The 23,313-nt window shown below is 37.8% G+C and overlaps 1 protein-coding gene across 8 annotated transcripts; it reads left to right on the top strand.

The window, feature by feature from the left end:
* The first annotated feature begins 1,056 nt into the window (after positions 1–1,056).
* Positions 1,057–22,820, top strand: TRA2B (transformer 2 beta homolog). 8 transcript variants are annotated; one of them, XM_008532353.2, is made up of 10 exons: positions 1,059–1,631; positions 7,956–8,231; positions 13,316–13,449; positions 14,535–14,697; positions 16,400–16,588; positions 18,497–18,612; positions 19,676–19,759; positions 21,027–21,086; positions 21,845–21,918; positions 22,402–22,820. In XM_008532353.2, the coding sequence occupies exons 4-10, from the start codon at positions 14,665–14,667 to the stop codon at positions 22,410–22,412; spliced, it is 567 nt and encodes a 188-aa protein (XP_008530575.1). In that variant the 5' UTR covers positions 1,059–1,631; positions 7,956–8,231; positions 13,316–13,449; positions 14,535–14,664; the 3' UTR covers positions 22,413–22,820. The 8 variants fall into 8 exon arrangements, with proteins under 8 accessions (XP_008530573.1, XP_008530575.1, XP_008530574.1 ...); XM_070582481.1 differs by having other exon boundaries at positions 1,429–1,631; positions 7,956–8,353; XM_070582482.1 differs by lacking the exon at positions 1,059–1,631 and adding an exon at positions 1,955–2,147.
* The last annotated feature ends 493 nt before the right edge of the window (positions 22,821–23,313 follow it).

Genomic DNA, 23,313 nt, shown 5'->3' with positions numbered 1-23,313 from the left:
CCACTTCACACCCACTAGGATGGCTATAGTTAAAATGTAGTTCCTCAAAAAGTTAAACATAGAGTTATCATACAACCCAGCAATTCCACTCTTAGGTATATTCCCAAAAGAATTGAAAATGTATGTTTACACAAAATTTTGTACATGAATGTTCATAGCAGCATTGTTCATAAGAGCTAAAAAGTGGAAACCACCCAAAAGCTATCAACTAATGAATGGATAAATAAAATATGATATATTTATACAATGGAATATTATTAAGGAATGAAATACTGATATATGCAGCAACACAGATCAACCTCGAAACCAGTGAGCTAAGTTAAAGAAGCTAATCACACAGGACTTTATGTTATGATTCCATTTATATGAAATGTCCAGAATGGGCAACACTAGAGAGACAAGGTAGATTTGAGAGTCCTTAGAGCTGGGAGGGTTGCAGCGGAGAGTGGCGAGGGAGATGGATAATGAGTAATTAATGAGAATAGGTTTCTTTTTTGGGGTGATGAAACTGTTCTAAAATTAGGGTGACGCTTGCACAATTCCATATACTAAAAACCATTTGAATTGTACACTTTAAATGGGAGTATTGCATGGTATGTGAATTATAACTCTATAAAGGTGTTTAAAAAATCAAACGGCCCTTCATAACTATCAAAGTACGTCTCTAGTTCGGTACCATAATGGGCGGGGAAACGGTGCAAAGGGTAAGGTCTCGACTTCCATGTTTGGACTGTTTCCACCATAACACGCTGTTGGGTGACAGCAGAATTAATCTTCCTCCTTGCGACACCACTATAGTTGTACATGCCTCCGGCACTTAATATCATAGTTGGCAAATGTGGGTTTAACGGTTCTACCTTTAAATTAGACCACTAACTTCTTCAGAATACAGACTGTGTCTGATTTCAGTGCATCTCGATCGGGTAAAGTGCTTTGGCATTAATAGGTGCTCAAATGAAGGTTTATTCAGGAAGGAAAGATCTACAACTGAAGCTAAATAAACGCAAAGTAAAGCACGGAACCCAGTACGTATACGGATATCCGCCCTCTCCAACCGAAGGAAGGCACAAAAAAAGAAACTAATAAAGCGGAAGCAAGGAACGAAGGATGGGAGAAACGGAGGGCATCTCTTCCCTCCCTTCCCCCCGTCACGACGGTTTCCCTGAATCCTTCCACAAGGGATTCAGGCGCGGCGGGTGACATCACTGGGCCCCGCGGCGACCACCGCAGAGGCCACCGGGCGCGCTTACTTTCCCGCCTCATAGAGATCCGTAGACCGGGGTAGGGCAGCGCGAGGGGCGGGGCTTACGTCACGACCGGTTCAGAACGCGCCACTGCTGGAAAGGGAAAGGCGAGCGCGGAGGGGCGGAGCCAAGAAAGCGCGCGTTCTGGGAGGGGGAGGAGCCGGGTTAAGGAGCGCCGCGTCACGTCCGGCAGACTCAGAGCCCGTGCGGAGGCGGTGCGGAGCGCTTCGGCTCTCGGCGGCTCGGGACTCAGTTCGTTCTGCGAGGCTGCGGCGGAGCCTCTATATAGAAGGCGCGGGAGGTTGGCAGCTTCGGTTGAAGCCCATCGAGCGGCGACAGCAGCTGGGAGTCATGAGCGACAGCGGCGAGCAGAACTACGGCGAGCGGGTACGTCGAGGTGGTGCAGGGGGCGGCTGTGTGGGCCCAGCTTCTGCATCTCTTTCCAGGCCTGTCGGCCTCGGCCCGGGAGAGAGGGGCCATTTAGGCTCCGAAATCTGAGGCCGCGAAGGATGGGAGTCGGGTTAGAGAGCCCTTAAGGATAATGTATTCAGTCGTGAAGAAGGCCACCGGCGGGTTTATGTGACTTCGTAGCCGAGTCGGCGGTTTTTTCCGTTATGGGGGGGAGGGAAGGATTAAAAATGGCCGCTGCGTCCCCTCGGCGTTGGGGGTGGGGAGCGGCGTCTTATTTCGCCGTTGCTCTCCTGTGAAGCCTCCCGCAGCCATCTTGGGCTGGCGGGCTGGGCGCGCTGCCAGGGGCACAAAATGGCGGAGGAGCCGCGCGTCGGCGCCGGCCGCCCTCCGAGGTTCCGCGCTGCACGGCGGTGGACGGACAAAGGCGGCGTCGTTTAGGGGCTTCCGGCCACTACTTAGGTTAAGGAAGGATGGTTTTATGGGCACCGAAAGGTGGGTGTTCGTGGGGCCTGTTTTAGGATGGGGAAACTGACGTGAGATAGACGGAGTCCTGTGCCCGTTAGTTTGAGGGGATTGCGCGCGGGCTTTGTGTTCGGCCTAAACCGAGTGCTTTTTTCCAATACCGAGAGGGCTTTCAAACCAAAAATCGTAATCAGAGTATCCAAATAGACTAGACCACGAGATTTCTGGGATTGTCTTGTTTTGTGGAGTAGATATTTCTCCACGGGATCGTGTAGGAGAAATTGGCGGGCAAGAATTCATGGCGCCGTTATTTCCTTTGTTTTGAGGCATTCTATGACCCACAACCTCTGTTGTACAGTTTTTTGGTCTCTCCCAGAGATGGGGTTAGGGGAGGGCTGATGAGATTGCAGGAACAGGAGAGTTTCTGATTTAAATAGCGTGGTGTAAAGTTTGGTTGCCAGGCTGTGAGTCCTAATGAAGATGGAAAAATACAAGGCTTGCCAGAAACTTGCGTACTTGGAGGTTAAGGAGAATTTGTTAGAAAGGTAATAGAAAGCACCATAGAACTTGATTTTTTAACTTGATAGGAGAAAGGGTGTTTCTGCAGTTGGTTACATGTTAAATTTTCCGTTTCTGGTAGAGCTACCTTAATATGTTAGTAGTAATTGTCAGATAAAGCTTTTCAAAGCTATTCAAATACCTTATAGGAAACTCATACAAAACTTTTTGGGTGGTTCATTAGGACGATATTTTTAGAAAGAAGCTTCTTATCAGTTTCTGGTATGTTAGTGAACTTACTGTGTAACTTCGGAGCGAAATCCGACTAATTTGGTTTGGACTACTCGGGCATCGTTTTTATACATTCAAATGAATATTGGCTTATTTTTTTTTCCTCTAAGACGATTGATTCCAGTGTCACTAGTGTGTGCGATTATTTTTGAATTCTTGGGGTAAGAAACTTTGGGTTAAGGCTCACAAGTTGTTAAAGCTTTAGCTTCTCGTTTCTGCCAGTTGAGTGTACGGTGTAACTACTCCGTGTTTGGTTTGGAAAGCAAATGATTTTAAGTCTTCAGTTGTTAAAACAATTATTGGGTACTTTTCTACTGTTGAGGGATTACAGAATGACTGGTTTCTGAGTAGAGGAGCTTTCAGTTGCATATACCTGAGTGAACTTACTTGTGATGGTGTGCTTGTGAAGATAAAAAAAAAATGCCTAAAGAAAAATGTTAGTATAGTTTACATAAAGGAGGAAACATTTATAGGAAGTAGGCCCTGTTTTGAGACAGTTCGAGACGTCATCCCATTAATTAGAAATTTTTGAATTGGTTGTATTTCCTTTCCACTAGTAGAATATACATCCTAGTGTTTTTCATTATTCTTTTACATAGAATACTCAGCAAATTATGGGAGAGAAAGTTACAAAATAAAGCTACATGTAGAAATTGGGTTATTTTTCTTATGTAAGAGTCTTGACTTCCTGGAAGAGATTTCTAAACTTTGAAGTGGAGGTTTTGTTTGGCATTTCTTCTGTATGTTGATTGCTTTCCAGTTGGTGCTTTGGAACTTGAAGTAGTTAGAATAGACCTAAATCAAACACGTTTGGAATCCCAAAAATGCCTGGCAAAACCATAAAGCTCAATGAATTGTTTAAATGTAATGCTATAAAAAGGGCTAGGTAGAACAGTTGGATTTGATTGGCTAAAAACTTCCTTTTGAAAGTGCCCGAAAGCTCTGAAAAAGTTGCATTCAGGATAATCTTGAACGTTCTCGTCCTCGGTATGACTGACTTCTTTGGAGCCTGAAAAATTACTTTAATTCCACTCTAGGCTCTCAAACATTCAGAACTGTTAATATAAATCAGTAATACAAGTTTAATCAGTAACTATTATCACTAGTACAAATCTCTTCAGTTCAGCTGCAATCTCCCCCCTCATTTGTCTAAACCTCTGATCCAGACACTCCCATACACTTCCCCCCAACTAACTAGAACTGTTTTTTTCCCCACTCTCGTAGAAGTCGTTCCTTTTCTGATCAGACTGGTGGTGTGTGTGCGATAATCCTCAGTTTGGTCTCTCACATTTACTTATTGGGTGAATATACTGACCCTTAGAGCTGTGGTTCAGTGTATCCCCTTGTCTCGTTTTAAACGCGTAGCTAGGGTGCATTCTTTAATTTTTGTGGTTCATGTCACACTTAGTTTTGGTGGACTCTACTTTTTACCTTTATCTGAGGTTTTTCCTAAGTTGATTTAAGTTAAAATCTATGTAATTAGAGTTGACTTTCCTGATCTGGGCAAACCTATGCAAAAGTTAAATATTTTTTGTCTCCAAATTCGAGTCTCTTCCAGTAATTTCCAAAACTTGCCTGCAAACGTTTTTTTGCAGAGGTTGACTAGCACCTTTGCAAAAAGAGGCACTCTTTGCAGTTATGTCACAATCTGGAAGAATAAGGACATGATAAAAGGGTCGGTAGCAAGTTGAGAGATGTAATATTGACGGGTAGTAAATGTTTAAGGCCCAGTAATGTTCATCGTGTTTAGGGTATGTGAGGTTTGTATCTTTGGTCTTGGCCCTGGTTTAATGCTGTATCCTCCTAATGGTTTCTTGAACTTCTACAAATGAGTCTTTATCTAGAAAATCCAGAAACTAAGGAAACACTGTTGTATAGCTAGATGGTTTTAATTTCTATCAAACTATCAAGATTACGATAGCAATCAGTTTAAGAAAGTATTCTGATAGAATATTGGCTATTTTTTGTAGAAGTAATGTGTTTGCAAGATAGATATATTATCTTTAGTCTTATTCTCTATAGATATGAATAGCATCTGGATGCCATCCCATCAAACTGCCTTTCAGATTTCTGCAGTTTTCTCCTCTTCTGCTTAATCTTGGGTTGTCTTTCTGTGTTCTTTGTAGCCCCTAACTCTGTAAATACTAATTTTCAAAACTGAAACATCTGCAGCTATGTCTTCTAAAGAATTGTAGCCATCACAATAAATTCCTTTAATAAAGGATTGAATTAATGTCAAGTGGGAGGAAATAGTTTGCATTGTTTTGTTTCACTGTGAGTCTGGTTAGGTATGAGTCTCTTGAAGAACCAGGTTGAAGAATATTTTTCTTGATTTTAACTAAGAATGCTTTAATATTGTGGACATTGGAACTAGAAGGTGACATTTTCAAACTGAAATTACAAGGTAAGTACTGCAAGTTTTGTCAAAAGACTGAAGAAGAATTCAGATGGTGAGAGATGTATTAAGTGGAATTCACCTTGTACACCTTTTTCCCCTCATCTCCAATAAAACGCAAAACCCGTGATAAATATTAATACTACTCATAGTTGTTTACATTTTGCCCAAGAAAAGGACAAAGCTACAATTGTGTACATCTTCTGAGCCTTAGCATTGTCTTGTTATGTTGATCAGTTTTTACATTTAATTGTATTATTTTCTTACAAGGTACAGTGATTGGATGGTGATAGATATTTAAGAATTTTAAGTGTTTTACCCAGTTTAGTTTTTTGGGGAGTAGGTCACATAGAATTAGATATTGTTCTCTCTTGTTTTTAAGCTTCAAGCCCCCAAAAAAGTGCATCACTGTAGCAAATTAGTCTTCAGATTCCCAAAAATCTTTGCTTTGAATTGGGTTTTGGAGGTTATTTTCAGCTTGTTAGTTTTATTAACATAGATGGTCGAATATGACAGCATGGATGAGGCCCCCTTTTTTGCATTGATTTTTGTGCTTTGATTAAACGGTAGCCATCTGAAAAAGTAAAAAGCATACTTAAAACTTGGTTTTGTTGGGAAGTACTGAATGTCTTATGAATGTTAAATACAGAGTCTGTTTTTGCAAGGGATCTCTCAAAAGCATGGGCTTTCGACTGATTTATGCATGTCAGATGATGGTTTTTCTCAGGGACTATTCTCAGTCTTTGAGGATTTTTCTGTCCACTCAACCTTTTGGTAGAGTTTGGCTGCAGAAAAAAAATAGAATAGTCCTTATATCAATAGCAGCATTGACCTTTATAACAGGGTAAGCAAGTTTTTCTTTGTCCCCTCACAATTTTTAAAATAGTACCCTGTCAATCAACTTAAGTTTGCATGTGTTCTTAATGATACACAAATTCCCGTTGTAATCCCTAGAATCATTTTGACAAAAATTATGTTGCTGGGACAAGTTTCTGTTTATTTATAAGTAAGATCTCTTAACGAAATGTGTATAACAACATTGGCCAGATAGTTGGTCTTCTGGTTTTATAAAGTGGCCACTTGACTTTTGTAGATGAGTTGAAATAAAGCTAATACTTAAATTATCTAATATATTTTTGTTGTTTGAGTATGAAAAAAGGAAGAAGGTTGGGAAGAGGTAATGAAATAACAGCAGGAAAGGGTCCATATTGAAAAGCTACGCTATCTGGAGCTTTGGCCTCCATTCCAGTATCTTCTGCATCTAAGCCCTGTATTTGTACATAATCTTTAGGAGGCCCTAAGAGGAAACCTGCTTGGGCATTCTGATTCCACGATTACATTTGTGCTGCCAGCAAACATTTCCCATTACATTTTAGTGATGGATATTGAAAGAAAACCAATTACTGTGAGTCCCTTAAATAAAAGGCCATTTGACTTTTTTCCTGGATCAAGTAAACAATAATTGACTTTGAAAAACTAGACAGAAAATTGTTTACTTTCTTAGAAAAGACATCACTATACTTCCCATGATAGCCATGGTCGTCTTTATGCCCAGATAGGATAAAGACTTAACCTTTATTTTTTTGAAACTTTAATTTTTTTTTTCCAGAAAGAAAATAAAGCTGAGAGAGGAAATTATTGACAGTGAAATGAAAGATCATAAGGTGAAATGCAGAATAACCAGGAAAACTAGGATGTTTTATGAGGGCAATATTTATTTTGTTTAGGGTGTTCAAGAGACACTATTATACATTACTGATCTGTTAAATGACAAGTGTTTTTAATAAATTCAGGAGGTGAGCTATAATTTTCTGCTAGTATTGCCACCTTTAAAAGTAGGATTTCTCCTTTGGACTGCAGAAGATTTCAGTACTTTGTTCATTGAGGGGAAAACATTTACCAAAAAAATTCTTTGAAAACACACTGTTGGATTCAAATTTGTTCTGCTTTCCTTCGTAGCTACTTGCATATAGCAGTTGGTTGACTTGATTTTGTCTTTTTGTGGTTTTAGTTCTAAATTTAGTAGTGGGACCATTCATATTTTAAAATCTCACTAGAGCAGCTTTCTAGGGGTGGGTTGAACACTATAGTCCAACACTATAGTCAGATTCCCTGACGTTGTCTTCCTACACAGCTGTTTAAATATGCAGTACAAAAATGTGTGACATTAAGTACCTTTCTAGAATTTACCTAGACAAGTCACAATTTGTAAACCTCTTCAACCCTGAGCCTTGTCATCATTGTACAAATGAATTGTCCGTGCTTTCCTTTCTTGCACTTTTGTATTAATGTGTCACTTTTTGACTAGAGATGTGCTTTTGACACTTAACATTTTCTGTTGATGAATACAATAAGTAAGAAGTGTGAAATGTAATTAGAGTTTTTAATATGTTAGATGAACAGTAAATGTTCAGTCGCGCACTTCACATTCAACTTAAGCATGATAAATCTATTTGGAGTAGACAAGTGAGAATGATTAAATATATATTTTAGAACCAATCGGAAACTAGTGTCAGTTTTTTGAGCTGCGTATTCTAGTTTTTTTTTAAATCCAAAACAACAAAAGGGATTTTTTTTTTTCTAGTTTCAGTTTTGGCACTGGATTTTATCCTGGAGTTTTAAAATATTCTTCATCCTGTTCTTTTTCTATTAAGGTTAATGTTGAAGAAGGAAAATGCGGAAGTCGTCATTTGACAAGTTTTATAAATGAGTATTTGAAGCTCAGGAATAAGTGAAGCTGAAATTTGAAAAAATAAAAGAAAGAATGCATGCTAATTATCAGACCAGAAGTCCCACTTGTAGAATATTGAGCAATTTGTGTGAAGTGGGGAAGATGAAAGAAGTCAGAATTTGAAACGGAAGAATGAAGAAAAGAAATAAAAATGAAGTTAAGATAAGAAGTAATCTGGAATCAGAAAGCACTACGCTAAGTAATTACTAGTCTGTTTATGTGTCCCTGTATATTTTGCTAAACATGCATGCATTATTTGTTTAATAGAAGAACATATATACAGGGTAAAGAAGTGCCTTCCAGGGGAAACGTTTAAATTAGGTAATTCTAATTTTAACTTTTTAGTCAAATGATTGAAATGCAATTTAAAAAAATAACCCTTTGTAGTCAAATGCCAGGCAGGAATGAGCTTTCCAGCATGGGTAACAGTTGGCTTCATGTTGTCCCCTCTAGTTTTTTTTGTCTAGCTCTGCGGGTCCTGGGACGAGACTGAGTGCCTCCAGAGTTGGAACTGGTGGTCTGTGCCACTCCTCTGGACTGTCAAAATGCAGTGACCCCGAGCAATGTATTGTAGAATGTTTACTAAGTTTGTCAGAGTTTTCCCAAAGAATGTCTCTGGGATGGTTATAGAACCAAACCCCCAAAATCCAAGCAAAGCATTGAACAGGATAGTTCCTTTTGGCGTTTATGAAAACATTTTCTTTCCGGATGGCAATAGTGGAACACTAGGACCACTTAGGCCCTAACTTTAAGATGCATGTATGCTGAATTCATAAGGATGATTCTTAATTTTTTTCTGTTTAATGCCTATTCTACCTGAATGATTGGGGTTACTGCTAAAAATTAGTGGCTTCCCTTAGAATAAGGTGGGTCGCACAAGTGAACAAAATATCTGATTCCAAGTGATAATACTAGCGAGTGCTTAATTCAAAAGTCAGCTGTATTTCCTTTTCTTGTTTTGTGCTGTTAACACTTCGCTGTTATAACAATGTGAGAGGTATAGATTATGAAGTAGTTTTATTCTGGTTACCCACTCCCACCACTTACTAGGAAAATAAGCCCAAAAGTTGTCATTTCCTTTTCTGTGTGTTTTGTTTTGTTTTAGCTGAATAGAAGAGTCAGATGATTGGTGTGATGTTGTTACTTTCAGTTGAGACAAGTACGTGTGTCAAAACAATAACCAGAAAGAAGTAGCTGTCTTTACCCTATTGGAAAAGCCAAGGGTCTCGCTTTTTCCTGAAATGAAGAGAACCTAACAAAATCTTTTTCTGAGAGTTGTGAGATCTTACAACTTTTAGAAAAAGTGGTTTAAATGAGATTTCTAGAAGGATTCATTTTCTGAGGTTTTAGGGCCCACTGTCAGTGTGAGGCTTGTGCTTTTTAATATTACTTACATTTGTATCTTGCAAGCAGGAGAAAATTATTCCCATTTATAGGAGACAGTTTCCAGCATTTGTTTTGCCCCACTTATCGCTTTGTAAAATTTCTTGCCATGTACAATTAATAATAACATGGAAATAATAGTTAATTTTGCCTTCTGAATTATTTATAGATTAGGCAGAAAGCTGAGGTAAAAATTATGTTAATAGTTGATATATTTGTGTTTAAACCCATGAATTCTTTAACAAAAGACCTGAAAGGTGTTTGGGGCCCAAAACAGAAAAAGACCTGTTAACCCTGTAAGGGGAAGAAAGGAGTTTGAAATTTGATTATATGGCCCAGACTAGATAGATGTGAGGCAAAAATAAACATTGATGCTAGTGGACCATCTCATCCATTCAGGGTGTTTTTTCCATTTGGCCAAAACATCTCAGTGCCTCCTCCCACACCTGGCATTGGAGAGGTAAGGGGAGATAGGCCTCTTGTCCTGGGGCATGCAGTAAGACTCAGGCTACAGGAGGGCCCACTAATGCCAGGGGAAGGTGGGGCAGAGAGGACAGGAAGAGGTTCCAGGAAGATGCCTTTGCCAAGAAAAATCAGATAGGTAGTGAGCAGAAAGCTTCTGAAATTGACCAAATCAGTGAGACTTAACTGGCATCGCAAGCATGTATGGTGCTTTTAATAAATGTAGTCGCCCAACTCCAGATCTACTAAAATAAGCTCTAGTATAGTGACCTGTATTTTTAAAACGCTACGTAGGTTTTCTGCATACCTCTGTTTAAGAGCCACTGCTCTAAATCTGATTTAGTGCATCCAGTTTTTAAAATAATAGAGGAGAAACCTGGCAAGTAGATGGTAATTCCCATTTCTGTCATCTCTTTCTAAAAAGTTTTTCTAAGGTAGTACCATTCTTAGAATAGGAATATGCAGATTAAGGTATTTTATTGGCAGGCTGAGTTTTGTTTTTTTCTGTTGTGTTTCTTGTAGGTTGTATATTAGTATATGAGTAAGAGCCGTTCTGTAAGAACTTTAATTCCTTGAGCAATTTTCAGGGAATTTTTGGCTTTATTTTATTCATGGTAACTTTAAGTTTATGATCCTTTTCCTTGAGGTTTTCATGTCCAGAGTAGTGCTTCTTTTGATAGGGTTTTGATGTGTTGACACAGTTTTGTCAAACCTGCAAGTGGACTTTGAATTTTCCTTGTTTGTAGGGGCTTTTTCCTTTTATTACAGATTTGCCTGTGGGTTAAGGTTTAAAGTTAATCTTATGCTTTTAGGTTTGGCTAATAATCTTAGATCTCATTTCTTCTAGACAGGTTAAATTTCTTTGCTTCTATTTCCAGACCACTTAACGTCCAACATACCTGCAAAAGGGTTTAACTTCTTTAAGAATATCCCTGACAAGAAAGGTAGGAGGTGGAGGCATTGTTTAAGTGCTAGACTGTCAGCATTGAAGGGAAAAACTCTTTGCATTCTGGTGTTTCCCCTATTCCTGGTCTTTCATTCCTCATGAAATATATCTTCATACAGCTAGTTAGTTTTACAGGCTGACTGAGAAGTCTTATGATAATTTCACAGATATTGTATCTTTGATGCTTGTTCTGCTAGAATTTCATGGGAAAACCTCATTGAGGCCTATGTCCTAGGCTAGAAGTACTCTCTCTTACATCTTAGTGGGTAGACTGCTAAAGCATCTTAATTTGGAATAAGGCTTTTCTGTTTAATGAAGCAGGTGGCTTAAAAGGGGATCTTTGTTGACTTTTTTTAATACTCAGATCCCTAGGCTGACTGATTTCTGTTAACTACAATTACTTTATTGGTAATCTTTTAACTTGTAGTGTGAGGAACTCATATTCTGCTCTCCCTTTGAGAGCAAATTGTTTTCTTTGGTTCCTATTAAAGCTTACCATCATTCCATCGAGTAATGTTGTTAGCATTATTGTGATAAAGGCATTTGTAATTTTGGAGTCCCTATTTCTATTTTGTCTTCTAGATTAGCTTTTGCCTGTGGTAAAGATGACAGAAACTACACCCCCAGTTTTTAGAACAACTTCTTTGTCCTGAGAGAGAAGGGAGGTGAACTGTGCTTTTAAATGTCTCAGTGTTTAGAGTATTTGCCACAGAAAGCCAAGGGATTGTTAATTGGGGTCTTCAAAGCCATAGTATATCTTTTAACCAGTCTTTGGTTAAAAGTAGATATTCTTACGATAATAAAGAGTACCATCTTTTTCTTTGAATCTCTTTACACTCATTCATGAGGGGAATGAGAGGAGGGTGTCACATTTCATGTTACTTCACACCATGTCTTCTAATGACTTCTAAATCTTATTGGAACTTTCTAGAGTTGTTTTGGGCCTAGAGACCCCAACTCATTTTATCAGCTGAGTTACTCATTTTTTCCCTGAGCATCATAGAAGGATCTTCCAAATTTTATCTACTATGCTGTAAATCACAGAACATAATCTAAAATGTTTCAGGCTGTAATTTAAAATAATTTTCTGTTTTCTGTCCTTTCAAGGATAGCCTCACTATTCTGAAGGTCTACCACAGAGGGAGGTCTCTAGTGGTAGGTTTTATCCAGCAGCTTCAACATTGATTCTTACCCTTAGAGGGAACTTGTAATGTTGGTTCCTTTTGAGTCTGGCCATTTCTGTTCTGTCTTGGGTGGAAGGACTCACTGGACCTTATGCCTTTTAATTTGCCTAAGGTAGTTAACCTGAAATAAAGTTTGTTTTGCTTGCTAATAATACGTTAGCTATCAGACTGACTGGATTCTCTTCCCTCCCCACCCCCCCTTGCCTTTCTCTCTGCTTTTTCCTCTCTCCCCACTGTTTCTGTTTTGGTGCCTTGGCAGAACGTTTCCCTTGTTCCATTACTTACTACATGTGTGTGCCTTTGGTTTATCAAGGATCTAGTTGTCCTGTATATTCATTCCCTTGTTAGTTTCTTTAGAGGTCTTCCTTTTTGTGCCACTTGCCTACTAGCTCGTCCCGGCTTTGATTGGGAAAGCTATGGGTATATACTATATACCTAGACTTGTTTTTGCATACAGTTCCTGAACTACCTCCCTCTTGAGTCTAGATTAGGAGCCCCTGATTTGATCTGTTCTGGTTTTAATATGTCCTTTACATACTTTTTCTAGCTTGCCTTATTTCCCGTTTCCTATCAGTTTGCGCTGACTCATCTCCATGTAGCTGAGAAAGCTGTAGATCTCTGGTACTCTCTCTACTCTTACCTCTGCACAGTTCACTGCCTTTGTGCTCTACCTCCATCTGGTTGCTTTGAGAATTTCACAGGTCTCCCCCCATGGTTAGATGGAAACACAGGGTCTTAGAGGGTTTAGTGTCTTTCAAGCTGGTCCTTGCTTTCCACTGGGTATCTACCTTTCTCTGGGACATTAAACAGATCATCCTTGTATCTTTTCCCATTCAACAATAAATATGACTGGGAAAGTTGAGGTCTTGTGGAAAAAAGCATTTTTGAAGTAAGTTTTATGGATTTCATAGGATTTTGTTTATTGATGGCAACTTGATTGAAATAGGCGTAAAGTACAGGTGTCATAGTTAATAAGGTTCTTTTTGACCCTAGTCTTTATGGAGTAACTTTCCCTAAACACAATCCTTGGACAGTTCCCTTAACTGCTTGGCTTTGGCACCCCTTTCTGAAGAGAGTGGGGTCAGTTAACTCTTAAGCCTGCACCAAAAATGGTGGCAGTTCAAGTTAATTGACTTGTGTCAGTTGGAGCAATGTAACTAGTATACCAGGTATATTCAGTTCTGCCCTTACCTGTTTTCTTATCTTGGAAGGGGATTGCTTTCCCTCACCATTTACCTCACAGCAGCTTATTTGTTTTTAAAGTTGCCCAGAAAGTATACAAATTAAACTTTTGACATCTACGTGTAGGAATCCCGTTCTGCTTCCAGAAGTGGAAGTGCTCATGGATCTGGGAAATCTGCAAGGCATACCCCTGCAAGGTCTCGCTCCAAGGAAGATTCCAGGCGTTCCAGATCAAAGTCCAGGTCCAGATCTGAATCTAGGTAAGAAAGACTGTCTTGGGATTTTCTTCTGTTACTCTTAGCTTTGAAATTGGTGTGTGCTTTGTAAACTAGGAAGACAGAGAGGATTAGATCATTTGTTGGCCTATTTAATATTGGTCCTAGAAATGAACTTAATCATAAGTTCTGGGAGACGGAAGACTTAAGTGGTTAAGAGCCTGGGCTTTTTGAGTTAGGGTTCAAATCTTATCTCTGTTTTTTTCTGGCTTGGGCAGATTACTTAACCTTTTTCCACCTTAGCTTTCTTATCTATAAAAGGAGAGTTAGTAGTAGTACCAGTTCTTCAGAATTGTTGTGAGGATTCACTGTGAGTTTAAGTAAACTGCTTATTAGTATGGGAAATGTACTGCAGAATATTGGCTTTCAGTAATTGAAATTCTTGGTCAGAAGGTATAGTCTAGTATTTTATACATGTATGTATAAAACAAAAATAATATCTTACGACAATGCACTTTTTTTTTTTAATGTTGGTTAAGAGTGGGCTCTATGTCATGGTTAAGTCCAGGACAGCCCCAGTTTATGCCTGTTGGCAGGCATAATTAACAGCACCCCTTTTCTCTGTTACAACGACTTCTACCTGGTTTAGATGACAATTCATATGAGCACTCTAGTTAAGAGCAACTGGTTGATTTTTTTTTACAACATTGCTGGAGAAAACTACTGTGACGGTGCTTTTATCTTCCGTGAATGGTGGGCGTAATGAAAGAAGCAGAAAAATAGAGAGTGGTATTCTGAGGGGGAAAGGCAGGCATAAATCAAGCTAGCATGAAATGCATGTTTTATGATTTTTGCAAGATTGCGTGTGTTAATCTTAATCTCTGACTTTTCTTAACTACTTTAAGAAATGTTGGAAGAGGTAGTAGAGGTTTTGGAACTCTTCCTAGCAGAGTTGAAATGACTAGATACAGAAGAACGGTATTGATCCCACTTAATTGGTACCATGTTAGTAAATGCCTGGATTGTGTTCCATCTTTTGGAGTTAAGTATACAATAGAGTATTAAAAGAATTGAAAGCCATGTCTTATTGTTGGTTGTTGAGTTATAACCTTGAAGCCTTTGTTTTGCAGGTCTAGATCCAGAAGAAGTTCTCGAAGGCATTACACAAGGTCACGATCTCGATCCCGCTCTCATAGACGATCCCGTAGCAGATCCTACAGTCGAGATTATCGAAGACGGCATAGCCACAGTCATTCTCCCATGTCTACTCGAAGGCGTCATGTCGGGAATCGGGTAAGATGAAAGAAATCCTATGTTTTTGAAGCATTGAACTATCTAAAGCCACTTTAAAATACATTCCTCTCCTTTTAAGATTTGCTCTGAGCTAACATCTGTTGCCAGTCGTCATCGACATCTTCTCCCCGAAGCCCCCCAGTAGTACATAGTTGTATATCTCAGTTGTAGGTCTTTCTAGTTCTTCTGTGTGGGATGCCACCTCAGCATGGCTTCATGAGTGATGCTAGGTCCATGCCCAGGATCTGAACTGGCAAACCCTGGGCCACTGAAGCAGAGTACGTGAACTTAACCACTTAGCCGTGGGGCCAGCCTCCTTTCCTCTCTTTGTTGTTTTCTTGAAGTTAAAACTTTTTGTTAGACAGTGGAGTGTTAGCAGTGAATACATGAGTTGCCATTATTCTCTTTTTCAGAGGTATCTCTTGTGTAATGGTCTACATTTGGGCTATAATATTCAAGCAGAATACTGTTACATTGGTGTAACTTAGCCCATTAAATAAAAAATCATTGTGCATAACTGTTATTACGTTAGTACCTTAGATAGTATAACATGTTATATATATATTTCATGCTGTTACTCAAGTTTTCTGTTTGTCTTAACATACTTTTTACAGAATGTTCTCCTGACTTTCCCATTTTAATTGTAAGCAAGTTTCTGTTAGGTATTAAGGCTTTTTTTATTTTCCATGAGAGGTTCCCAATGATAGGGCATTTAGTTTGTTTATGTTGTGATTTCGTTATATAATCCAAGTGGTTTTGTTGTGTGTTTATTTTTGAAAGTAGCATGGAATTTGTAGTAAATGAATATGTGAAGTAAATGAAACTTTTAGGTAAATTCATTTTGACAACTGGAATGTCAGCAATGTGTGGGTTCATTATTTTTCTTTATTGTTAAAATTGCAAGCTGCTTAATACATGTTAAAATGGTTTGGTACATCTTCTTTAGCTTCATTTATGTGTATATATCAAAACTTAATGTATAATATTTCTATAAAAATAGAATCAAGGGGCCAACCCTGTGGCATAGTGGTTAAGTTTGGCATGCTCTGCTTCAGTGACCCGGGTTTCGGGTTCTGATCCTGGGTGGGACCTACACCATTCGTCAGCCATGCTCTGGCAGCAATCCACATATAAAGTGGAGGAAGATTGTCACAGTTGTTAGCTCAGGGCTAATCTTCCTCAGCAAAAACAAAAGAAAAATAGAATCAAGCTGAACGTGTTGCCCTTCTGTATGTTTGGCAATTCACATCATTCATTGTAAGGGTAGAATTCAGTATTTTAATAGTTTACCTTTTTTTTCCTCTGGCTTACAGACATGATGCTATTCTGATTATCTTTATGCATGCGTATTGTGAATGTGTGGACATTACTCAGATTCCCGAAAAGTGAATTCCTTGGGCAAGTTGCCTTCCAGTCTCCCCCACAAAAAAAGCCTTTTCAAGAGTTTGTGCCCCTATCACGCCTGCCCCCCAACCCCCGATAATTCTAAGGTTGAAATTATTCCTTTTGCAGACTCAACTGCTCGCTCTTAAACGTTCTTATAGCACTTGTTGTAATGTGATAATTTTAAAGTAGTGTTTAGTCTGTTAATTACTTTTATTAGTGATACTTTTGGCTAGTTTGTTTATGGGTTTTTTTTTTTTTTAACTTTGATTAATGACAATTTTTTTTTAAGGGTTACAATCCATTTTCCTGTTTCTAGGCAAATCCTGATCCCAACTGTTGTCTTGGAGTATTTGGATTGAGCTTGTACACTACAGAAAGAGATCTAAGAGAAGTGTTCTCTAAATATGGCCCGATTGCTGATGTGTCTATTGTATATGACCAGCAGTCTAGACGTTCAAGAGGATTTGCCTTTGTATATTTTGAAAATGTAGATGATGCCAAGGAAGTAAGTAAAAGTCTACCTGTACCTTTGTAGAAGACCAGTTCTGCTGAACTCCAAGTACTTGGATAAGGACAGTTTTTGCTTTCATATTGTAAATGGGATGTGTGAAAGTACCTTGAGTTAAAGGAAATGTATTCTTCTGGGAACAGATATTGAAGTCAGTAATACTTTAAACTACTTTCTCAACCTTTTGTTATGGAATATTTTCAATATATACAGAGTAAAAGAGAGAAGTAAGACTTGGGGCAAGTGATTCTGTCACCCCTCTTCGGTACTGACCAACTTGTGGTCTGCCCCACAGGCCATCTCACCCAACACATTTTCAAGTAAATCCAAACATAGCACTTTATACCTGAGTGTTTCTAGATGTGACATATATCTAGATGGAGAAAATCTAAAATACATGAATATTAATACTCTTATTTAAGATAGTTAATCACTGGTTATATTAAGCTATTTTCTAGAATGTAAAAAGTGATGAAGTTACGATCTGGAAGAAGGAGCTGGTTTTTGAGTATATATTGACAAAGTGATTTCCTATTTAGATGTTAATTTGACTTTAGGCAGAAATTAGGAAGTAAAGATTTTTAATATGTAGACTGAAAGTTCAGAGTGTGAATCTGGGCCACATTTAAGAAATTTGGGCTTTAGATGCATAAGGATGAAGTTGAGGTCATCTTCAAGGGAAGTAAAAGCTTGGGAAACACTGACAAACCATCTGAGGTCAATGTTGGTTAGGAAATGAGTTCAATTCCTTCAATATTGATAAAAATTATATAGTTCTTTATGAAAATTAGACTAATTTTTGAATTAGTACACTTAGAAACTACTGTTAAAATAGAGTAACCTGATCTATTAAAGGAGGAATTGAAAGCTGAATGCAAGTAATTATAGTGGGTGACTTTATTATGGAATTTAAGAGATTTGAAGGGATGCTTTAAAATATCATTGTTTCATTTTAGTAATAGTTGATGCCAAAAGACATAAATAGGATTTGCCCAAGGTTACGAACAGTATAGGCCTGATTTCCCTGATTTTTTTGCTGCAGGACCACAGTTAACTTTCTGGAAAATAGCATATTTTGTATCTGAATTAGTAGTGCCAGAAACTGTGTTCTGAGGCTTAAACAGTCAAACTAGAAAATAGCATAATTGGGATTAGATATTTAAATTTTACTTAGATGTTGGGGGTTTCTTTAAATAGACAACAAACTGCTAAGTCTTTGGAATGGGTTTTTTTTTTGTTTGGTTTTTGCTTTTAAGAGAACACTGTTTCACTTAGTGTATATTCTAGATGAAAGGACTATGTGTAATTAAGTTTCTTCATCCCACCTTTTTGTTTCTGTAGCAGGGATCCATAAACTTTACTGTAAAGAATTAGGCAGTAAATATTTTGGGCTTTGTGAGCCATAGGATCTCAGTCACAACTTATCAACTCTGACATTGTAATGCAAAAGCAGTGATAAACCGTAAATTAGTGAGTAGTGCTGTGTCCCAATAAAACATGTATGGTCACTGAAGATTTGAATTTCATGTAATTGTTATCTTAGGAATTTTTTTTCCAACCATTTAGATTCTTAGCTCATGCGCCATAGTTTGTCAGCTGTGCACTGCTTTAGAACCAGAAGCACTGTCAAATTTGTAGTTACGTATGATAATTAAGTATCTCATGAGTTAAATTGGTACTGTGACTTTTTAGATAAACTTTTCTGAGTTTTTATGGCTAGCTTTTACAAATAAATATTTAATAGGAGGAACTGCCTATTAAAAAGTTGTAGGCCATAACGTTCTGGCCAACATTAAAAGAATTTAATGCACCTAACTGCAACATCCAGTCAGACTGTATTTGTAGCTATTGGATAGTTTGTGGCATTGTCCAGGTTGCATATAACAATTCACATATCTTTTGAAGGCAAAAGAGCGTGCCAATGGAATGGAGCTTGATGGACGTAGGATCAGAGTTGATTTCTCTATAACAAAAAGACCACATACCCCTACACCAGGAATTTACATGGGGAGACCTACCTAGTAAGTTTATTTTCAAGGTAAAAAATTGACAGTTCAGTTTGTTCACTTCCCCCAAGAAATACATGTACTGGGGCAAATCTTTGGCATTTCATCTAATCCTGCCACAGTATAAATCAATTTTCCTTTTTTTTTTTTTTTAACTGGGCTAAAACTATATTCAATGGAAACATTCTATTTGTGCCAAAAATTTTGATTGACACCATTAAATTGGTTACATTCCACTTTATCATAAAGAAATGCCATATGTTTGGCTTTGCTGGATAATTAAATGTTCCTGATTAGACCATTTTTCCCGTGATGGAAACTTAAGCATTATAGGTAAAATCAGGTTTATATAAATCAGACTCAAGTGCATTTTCTGGTTTTTATTTCCTTAAGCAGAGTGGAAAACACCAACTCTTCAGTTTTTGTACTGTATTCTGATAGGATACTTCTCTCCTTTGTGTTTTTCACAAGTGTGTATGTTATTGACCAAAAGCTCTAAATTGGATTAATTTTTAAATTTAAATGTCGTTTTCTTAGATAGGGCAGAGAATTGTAATGATCCCTATATTCTCTTTAATGGGCTGGACATTTTCCCACTTCTAAAAACAACATTCTTCATGTATGATTTTATTTTCCTTTTCTCTAGAGGGAACACGTGTGATTAGCAAATTGACTGGCTTTTAGTTGAAAGCAAGTTAAAAGATTTTTAATATATATTTATGTACATTGTTACCAAGGGGAGAGAAAGGGCAGTATTTATCCAGTATCAGTGAGAATTCAATTGAGAATAATACTCATTTTCCAGTATCAGAAAAGGCCTGCCTATGAATTAATAATTAGTTGTTAATAGATCTCTCCATTTTTGCCCAGAAGAAGAAAATAAAGAGGTTACACTTGAAGCAGTTGTCTAGTCATTTTCATAGAGCGTGGCTGTGTGGGTTATATATTACCCCTAAGACCCAAATGAGCCATGCTACATAGCATTCCTTTGCTGCTGCTGACAGTAAAAGTCATGTCTAGGAAGATAGGAAAAACCACTCGGTATTTTCTAAAGATGTATTATTATTATTATTCGTAGTGGCAGCTCACGCCGTCGGGATTACTACGACAGAGGATATGATCGAGGCTATGATGATCGGGACTATTATAGCAGATCATACAGGTGAGTTAATCATAGTAAGAAATCCAGAGCTAGAGTTCAAACCAGATTTTAAGGTTATGTGTCTTTTTAATTTAACTTAATATGTATATTTCTTTTTTAAACATCAAGCGTAAACCAGTAGAAATCCCTCTTTTCAAGCATGACAATGGAAATAAAATCATAGTCCTATTTCAGTTTTTTCCCTTTTGTTCGCTTTATTTTCAAAGCAAGTTTCATAAGCTGTATTTTGAAAGTCATTGATTTATAAAGCGATTTTTTGGTATCTAATGTATCATGTACTGGAGGGGAGGGGAAACTGGTTCTTGGAAGAGTCCACAGAAGTAATTATTTAAGGACAATAGTATAACAATGCTAAGAGTTTTATTACCAAAAAATTGATCGCATTTTTAGGGGTTTGGTAGGGAAGGTCCCATGATACTTAAAAAATAATAGATTTCTTTGAGAATACTTGGAAAGATAAAAATGAAGTAAAAGTCTCTCTTATTTTAGCAGCAAGTAATTTTTTTTTCTCTCCCCAAATCCCCCCAGTGCATAGTTGTGCATTTTAGTTGTGGGTCCTTCTAGCTGTGGCATGTGGGACGCTGCCTCAACATGGGCTAATGAGTGGTGCCATGTCTGCACCCAGGATCCAAACCCTGGGCTGCTGAAGCAGAGCGCAGGAATTTAACCACTCGGCCACAGGGCTGGCCTCCCAGGCAGCAAGTAATTTAGGCCCTGTCTTGCTTGTTAAAACATAATTTGTCTCATAATAAGTATTGAACACAGCAGTTACCCTTGATACCTTATTTTGGAGTGTTGAGGTTTGGATGTCCTTTTGCACACTATTGGGTAATGTTTTAAGAAGTTGTAGAAGTTGACAGTTTCATGGTCAACGTAACACTTTCTCTGGAAGTGAATCCTCAAGGGTCCTCCTGACTTTCTTGTTCAACATTTTGTCACTGACAAAGTTTTTTTCCCAAATCATTTTTGTGTTAACCGCCACTTGAGGGATTTGTGGAGGCTGAGAAGAACAAAGTCTTAGGTTTGATTTTTATTTTAATTCACTTGAGCATTTTCTTAGAAGTGTTCTCTCTTCTTAATGATACTCATTTTAGTCATAGAGAGCTCTGTGCCAGTTTGTGCAAAGGGTGGCACAGTTAGCTCTTTATCACTTAACTTACAAGAAACCAGCTTTGACTTCTGCTCTGGGAGTTGTGATTTTACTGCCTGAATCGTATATTTTTAAAGCTTACAAAAATGAATGTATGTTGCCTTTCTGCCTTCACAGAGGAGGTGGTGGGGGAGGAGGAGGATGGAGAGCTGCTCAAGACAGAGATCAAATTTACAGGTATGCCAGGAGAGTATTTAAAATACTGCTGTAATAGAATGGCTCACAATAAAAACACTTAGTTACTAGTATTTTGGTAGTTAAATTATAAGTGGCATTGCACAAAATTAGATTGCATGAAATTGGTAAAAATACCGTTAACTGAAGCCAAATGACAGTGTACATGGCTTTTTTTGTGTGTACAGAAACTAACTGGGCTTGTACTAGGTAATTAGTTGTACCATTTTGTACTTTAGTGAAAATTGATGGGAACCTGTATTTTTAAGTCTTTATTCTTGATAGCTATCTTCTTGTACTCTTAAATTTTCTTTGTTAGCTTTTTATAAGCCTCTCAGATTAAGCAAGTGAATGTTCAAGTCAGTCTTTAACACAAAACTAAACTACTTTTAGCACTAGTGAAATCCATTTTCTCTGCTTGGTGTGTGGTTGGACTTAGTGATAAAAGAATTCTTTTTTCCTTCTCTAACATTGTACTTAATGTTAGAATATAAAATGGATTAGCAAATTATCGATGGATCAAATATAGCAAGGAGTGTTCAACCTCTGGTAGTTTATTTGGTACTGGTCATAATACCTGATACTGTGCTTCATTCTCACGACTTAAAACAGACCTTGAAATCCCATGACTAATGCAAATTTGAAGGTCAATGAGGGTCTTCTGGTTTTAGAAACTGATAAAGGGATCATGTATAACCTTTTATGTATTTGGGCTAATTGTGATCTGTGAAGTCGTAGACTGTCTTGCCTTTTGTTTACAGAAGGCGGTCACCTTCTCCTTACTATAGTCGTGGAGGATACAGATCACGTTCCAGATCTCGATCATACTCGCCTCGTAAGTTTTTGTCTTGATGTGATTTTGTTTATATATTTTAACAGTGTGGATTGCCACTGGGTTGATTCAGCTAGCTAATTTATCTCTATTATTACCCACCCACACACAATTTTTATGTGTAGGGTTCAAGAAAGTGTAAAAACAACTCTTGGAATCTTACCTTTGTTGCTAATTAAAATAGTAAGTGTGTAGTATATTTTGTCACTATTGTCCTTGGAATTTTTGTACAGCTTGGAGAGATTTGAGTGACTAAAAACCATAACTCTTGGATTATTATACTTTCCAGCTCTTTCTCTTGTTTATTAACACTGGTCTCTCATTTCTAGTGGGACCCTTATGTTAAGGTCTTCCTGTATTTTCACAGGAGAGAATCTGATAGATAGGAATTCCCTAATGGCAGAGCAGTCTAAAATTCTCAACATTAGTATGTGCTTGATAATCATTTCTCTCAGTAGTGAAGCATATTTTTTTTTTCCTTCCCAGGTCGCTATTAAAGCATGAAGTGGAAGACTTTCTGAAACTTGCCCTAGAGTTGGGATATTGTTTGTGGACAATATTTTTTATTGTCTCCTGTTTAAAAAGTGAACAGTGCCTAGTGAAGTTAGGTGACTTTTACACCTTTTATGATGACTACTTTTGGTGGAGTTGAAATGCTGTTTTCATTCTGCATTTGTGTAGTTCGGTGCTTTGTTCAAAGTTAAGTGTTTTCAGAAAAGTATGTTTTGCATGTATTTTTTTACAGTCTAAATTTTGACTGCTGAGAAGTTTCTATTGTACAAAACTTCATTTAAAAGGTTTTTCTACTGAATCCAGGGTATTCTGAAGATCGAAGCCTGTGTGTAAAATGCTACCAAATGGCAAAAAGCAACAATAAAGTTTGATTTTTACTTTTCTTTCTAACATATCAGTGCTTAGCAGAACTGTTCAGATTAGGTTGTCGGTAGTAAATTTCAAGACAAAAATGCCCATTTTCCTCCAGTCCATAAAACATAACATATTTAATATACCTGCAACTAAGTGTTAAAAATTATGCTTTGTAACTCTGTACTGCTAGTATTAGAACTAAAGATCTTTCAATACAGCAAATGCTTAATGCTTATATAAATGTGGATTTGTCAGCCTTTATGTAATCTGTATTATATATCACAAGGAATAAGAAAAAGAGTTACACAATGTATGCCTTCAAAAGGCTATTTCTTAAAGCTGTTACAAAGGGGGTAATGGTATTTCAACTAGTTATCAGCAAGTGACAATACATTCCACCACAAATGTACTCTTGTTCTTCTAGCTCTTAGACTCTATGAAAAAACTGGGTGCTTCAGAGTTCGGGAAAAGAAAAGGGAACACTACACCTGTGTTGTGGATGAACCGAAGACTTTGCCTGTTCATTTTTTA

The sequence above is a fragment of the Equus przewalskii genome, chromosome 18 (assembly GCF_037783145.1).
Source record: "Equus przewalskii isolate Varuska chromosome 18, EquPr2, whole genome shotgun sequence".
NCBI classification, from domain to species: Eukaryota; Metazoa; Chordata; class Mammalia; order Perissodactyla; family Equidae; genus Equus; species Equus przewalskii.
Note: the sequence above shows the minus strand (reverse complement) of the source record. Positions and strands in the feature narration are given on the sequence as shown.